At 35.7% G+C, this 5,413-nt stretch overlaps 1 protein-coding gene across 1 annotated transcript; it reads left to right on the top strand.

The window, feature by feature from the left end:
• Positions 1-3,339, top strand: LOC143547432 (lipid phosphate phosphatase 2-like). Its single transcript, XM_077038860.1, has 7 exons — positions 1-39; positions 1,093-1,326; positions 1,425-1,512; positions 2,360-2,469; positions 2,561-2,651; positions 2,739-2,927; positions 3,016-3,339. Exons 1-7 carry the CDS (start codon positions 1-3, stop codon positions 3,258-3,260), a joined length of 996 nt encoding a protein of 331 aa, XP_076894975.1. The 3' UTR covers positions 3,261-3,339.
• The last annotated feature ends 2,074 nt before the right edge of the window (positions 3,340-5,413 follow it).

The following is a 5,413-nucleotide window of genomic DNA, read 5'->3' as shown; positions in this document are numbered from 1 at the left end:
ATGCCTTGGAATCTATCTTTTCTGAAGAATATGTTTCAGGTCAGTAAATGTTTTCTCTTTTTGAACTACATAAATTATTGGATTCTATATATTGCTTTGGGTTTTATTTTAGATATGTTTATCATAGTTATATATAAGTTATCAACTTTGTCGACTAGGGAGTTGCGAGTGCACTGGTAAATGGAAAGAAGTTACATTTTGGGAAATTTTACTTATGCCCAATATTATAGACATGCTAAGCAAGGTTTCAAGTCGCTTGGCGGACCCTAGGTGGCCGAAATGGTAAATATAATGTAAATTAATTTTTGGAGATTATATATGTGTCAAATATCATAAGTTTACTAATATTTATAACAAAATAAGTGAATATCAATGTATATAAGAGAAATACTTTTTAAAATACTAAATTATTCTAAAAATTGCAAATCATAAATTTTAAAATGATATATATATATTTTTAAATTACAAAAGTGCCCAAGTTGACCGACGACTAGATGTGATTCTGGCTGAGGTTGGCCAACTTTGATCGATTCTTAGTAAGTTAGTAACTAGACAGAAACTTGCAAGGTATCTCCTTCCAAGGTATCTCCGTTAAAGAAACTTGCATCGGTGCCATACCTTGAGTACAGTCTTGTAGACCTGCTTTTACAACATTGCATGGCAGTCATTTAATTATCTTCTTCCAAGGTATCTCCGCGAAAAACAACGAAAATCGGTGAAAAACAGCTAAAATCCGACTTGACTGACTATTTCCGAGTTTGACCTATTCCGAGTAATGTTGGCCGAGTTGAAGAAACTCGCACGCAAGCCTAGACCGATTTTTACAACACTGATATGCATATGTTGTATACTGCAATATATGTACTACATATATGCAGCATTTCCATCCTACATTAATACATATCATACATTGTAGATATGTTTATTATAGTTATGAACTCTGATCAAATTCGGTTTGCTTTGTAATTATACTCGTTGTACTCTAATAAATAGTTAATTAATAATACAGATATGATCACTGCCACTAATTAAGTATTACTATAATTATATATATATGTGTGTATATATGATATATTTGTATGCATATTTTAGACTGGGCAGGATAGCAGAGTTAGAGAAGTTGATCTTGGGGCCTTCTACATAAAATCTCATGGAACTAAATTAGCAAAAACTCACAAGCATGATTGGCTTATACTCGCGCTGCTCGCAATCATAGAAATTGGTTTGAATATTATCCACCCATTTTATCGGTTTGTGGGCGAGGATATGATGACAGATCTTAAATATCCAATGAAGGATAACACTGTTCCAATTTGGTCTGTTCCTGTGAGTTCTTCGGTCTCTGTGTTTTTACTGTTAAATTTTAATTATTTTTATGTTTTTAATACTAAACTTGCATTTGGTGTTTTTATTTGTTTTGACAGATTTACGCTGTGTTGCTGCCTATTGTTGTTTTTAGCGTGTTCTATTATAGGAGAAGAGATGTTCATGATCTGCACCATGCAATTCTAGGTATTATGAGAGGGTGTTTTGGGTCAAAACGGGTCATTTTTAAGAAAATAATATATGAATTTTGTTCGGGCTAAACGGGCAGTTTTAGAAAAAAAGTATCAGTCTGGTTTGAGTCAATACAAGCTGTTATAAGTAGAAATAAATATCAAGTTGGTTCGAGTCAAATTGGCCTTTTTTTAAAAAAAATTATGTGTATTTATTTTATTAAACAGGTCTGGGTCAAAACGGGCCATTTTTAAATAAGGTATCGATTTGGTTTTGGGTCAAACAGTTATTTTTTTGAAGTATCATTTTGGTTTGGATCAAACAGGTTCTGGTAAAAACGGACCCTTTTAAGAAAAAATCTAGTTCGGTTTGGGTCAAAGCGGTCTGTTTAAAAAAATATATATATATATAAATTTGGTTCGGGTTAAAGCGGTCGTTTTTAAAAAAAAAGTATCTATTTGGTTTGAGTCAAATGGACTGTTTTTCAAATAAAAGTGTCAATTTGGTTCGACTGTTCGAGTCTAACGGGCCGTTTAAAGAAAAAAAGGATCATTATGGTTTGGGCCAAAACGGGCCGTTTTAAAAAAAAAGTATCAATTTGGTTCGGGTAAAATATGGCCGTTTTTTTTTTTAAAATATCAATTTTGGTTAGGGTCCAAACGAGTTTGGGTCAAACGGGCCGTTTTAAAGAAAGTACTAATTTGGTTCGGCTCAAAACACGTTTCGACCAAAATGCTATCAGTTTATATTAAGTCATTGTACGAGGGGATTGGTTTGTGTGTTTTGAAACTTATTATGATCATTTCATTCCTAAACAATTAAATAAAAACAAAAAAAACATAACACATTAATATTTCTGCAGGCCTCTTGTTTTCGGTTCTCATAACCGGGGTTATAACAGACGCCATAAAAGACGCAGTCGGAAGACCACGGCCCGATTTCTTCTGGCGTTGCTTTCCTGACGGAATAGACGTACTTAACATTCTCCCACACTTTTTAATAACTCAAATTATAATTTATAAAATTTTAATACATTAATATCATATTTTAACATATATTACAGAACTATGACAAATGGGGTAATGTCATATGTCATGGTAAAGACAAGGATATAAGAGAAGGCCATAAAAGTTTCCCAAGTGGTCACACTTCATGTAAGAAAAATATTAATATCATTTTAATGTTACCGATAAATGCGACAAGATATGCGCGAACTTAATTAATCGTATGCTTTTTTGCAGGGTCCTTTGCAGGTCTCGGGTTTTTAGCATTATATTTGGCGGGAAAAATTAAAGTATTTGATCGCCGTGGACATGTAGCAAAACTATGCGTTATTTTTCTTCCTCTGCTTATGGCATCTCTCGTTGCGGTTTCACGGGTGGATGATTATTGGCACCATTGGCAAGATGTGTTTGCGGGTGGTATTTTAGGTATTTTAAATAAATAATATTGTTTTAAAACCGATTTTAATATTTTGACTCGATATTAATGTTTTTGTTTTTATTTTTTGTTTTTCAGGTTTGGTTGTTGCTATAATGTGTTATCTGCAGTTTTTTCCAGCTCCTTATCACTCGGAAGGGTGGGGCCCGTACGCGTATTTCCGAGCTTTAGAAGAGACGAATTCCCGTTCGGTGGATGGGGTTCGTTTGCAAGCTGTGGAGATTCAGGGCTTAAGTCAACAGTCGAGGCGAAATGGCAGCCAAACGTTTAGGCAGGTATCGCTCTCTGGCTCGCTTCGAGATGTTGAGACGGGGAAAATGTGACATTTGCATGATCTTTTGTTTATATTATTAGGTATTTTGATCACATTATTTTGTTCATAAAGTTGCCTATTCCTATATAGATATTATTAGGCATTGCATCATGTTCTTTAATCTTTATGGAGGACTTTTGTTATTAGAATGTGTGGAAGTAGTTGTTCATACGAAAAGTAACTAATTTTAAGTAGAGAACTGTGATAACCAGATAAGCGTTTATTTTGTGGTGCCACTTGGATGGTCGACTCGTGTATGGGTCAGTTAGAATCTAGAGAACGAATGAAGAAACGGGTTAAAAGTTTCAAAAAATATCCATTACAATATCCCGCTTAAGATAAAGCAAAGGAAAAACCGAAGAGGAAAATCATTCATTTCATTAACTCGATCATCAGATAAATAACAATCGTTCTTTTCTTTTTGTTTTAAAAACACTCATATATAACCCATTTGTTTGACGTCTATTGGTGTTCGTCCTACATGTCCTAACCTATGAAACCAGTTAGAAAAAAATGTTTTAAAAAACGGTTTAAAATAAATACCAAAAAAAAAATTAACTAAGAACACCTGTTTTTTTTATTTAATATTTAAAAAATTCAACAATATTATGATAATTTCTTAAAAATAAACATAGATAACTTTCGACATTAGTTTTTTTAGCGGCTTTTACGTTTTAAGAGCTTGAGAAGTGTAATCAACCCAATACACCAATAACTAGTTATACTTGTAAGGGGATGTGGTGATATGGTCAATAAAACCATTTTGAACAGTAAAAAAACAGTCACAATGTCGTTACCAACGGCTATAACAATTTTTTTGTAAATTATAAATTTAATAGTAAAAAGCGGTTAACTGTTTTCTAACCACTTTCAAAAACCGGTTCCTGGTTAACCGGTGACACTCACGGTTAGAATCGGTTAGACTGATTTTCCTGTAAATGATTAATAACCGAAAATGGTTCCGGTTCGGCCGTTTTTTTTTCACCATACAAATCTAAAATACAATGTGTATATGTGTGAACCCTCAGGTGGCTAAAGTGAAATGCACTAATTTTGACGTTATTTTACTAATCTCGTGAAAATAAAGTTAAAAGTGGCGGAAGGTTAATCTGGCATCATGTGGTAGCGTTGATAGCCGAAAGACAAGGGTACATGTACCAATCGGCCGGTGTCCCAATGGTTGAGTGTTATGTGCCTTATGTCCAAGGCTTGATGCAAAACTACCATCGAGCTGGGGGTCTCACCGGAAGCAACCCCTCTATTCCTACGGGGTAGAGGTAAGGCTGTCTACATCTTACCCTCCTCAGACCCTACCATAGCTTTGCTATTGGTGGGATGTACTGAGTACGATGATGACGATGATGATGAAATCTAAAATACAATGACCGAATAACACCTATCATAACTTGCTAAACCTTTTAATCTTATAATCCAACTTAATGTGGGCCTTAACAAGATTCCGGGCCCAACTTCTGCTATCATAATCTAATATGGTCCATATGTATATGTCCATTGGTAGTAATTAAGATTTAAGACCCTACAATCCTACATAACCCAAAACAATACAACCCCACCTAGAGGTGCACAAAATAACCGGTTCTGGACCCGACCCGGCGGAATCGACCCGGAACCGGTTCCTACCCATACCCTACCCACGGGTAGGACCAGGTATAGGATTTCTTCTCGGAGCCGTACCCGGAACCGGTGAAAAAAACCCGGAGGAACCGGTCAAAAACCCGGAGGAATCGGTCAAAACCCGACCCGGAACCGGTAAAAACCTGGTCAAATACCCGACTATACCCGAAACCAGTTCCTACCCAAACCTGATTTGACTTTTGTTGACCATACCCGGAACCGGTTCATACCCGTTTCGGGTTTAAAAAATACCCGATTTTGTGCACGTCTAACCCCACCATCTATCCTTTTCAAGGCCATAATATCCATTTCTTTATCACCATAAAGCCCAGAATAACTCATTGGACCTTGTTGGGCTCAATCCACCACCAATCCTCACAATGCCAACAATTATATCGAGCCCAATTGTCATTAATGTATCTAGGGTTATTCACGAGTCGAGCCGAACCGAACAAAGGCTTGCTCGTTGCTTGGATCGCTTACAACCGAATTCAAACAGAGCGAAAATTAAAACGAGCCAAAATCGAA

Source organism: Bidens hawaiensis, unplaced genomic scaffold (assembly GCF_021521415.1).
Source record: "Bidens hawaiensis isolate Kalapana, Puna unplaced genomic scaffold, B.hawaiensis_p1.1 tig00014720_1, whole genome shotgun sequence".
Lineage (NCBI taxonomy): Eukaryota > Viridiplantae > Streptophyta > Magnoliopsida > Asterales > Asteraceae > Bidens > Bidens hawaiensis.
The sequence above is the reverse complement of the archived record's forward strand: the minus strand, read 5'-3'. Positions and strand labels throughout refer to the sequence as shown.

Excerpts from the sequence above, each read along its gene's own strand:
- LOC143547432 (XM_077038860.1), top strand. The coding sequence starts at position 1 with ATGCCTTGGAATCTATCTTTTCTGAAGAATATGTTTCAG. Across the intron at positions 2,470-2,560 it reads GCTTTCCTGACGGAATAGAC|AACTATGACAAATGGGGTAA; the intron begins GTACTTAACATT and ends CATATATTACAG. Across the intron at positions 2,928-3,015 it reads GTTTGCGGGTGGTATTTTAG|GTTTGGTTGTTGCTATAATG; the intron begins GTATTTTAAATA and ends TTTGTTTTTCAG.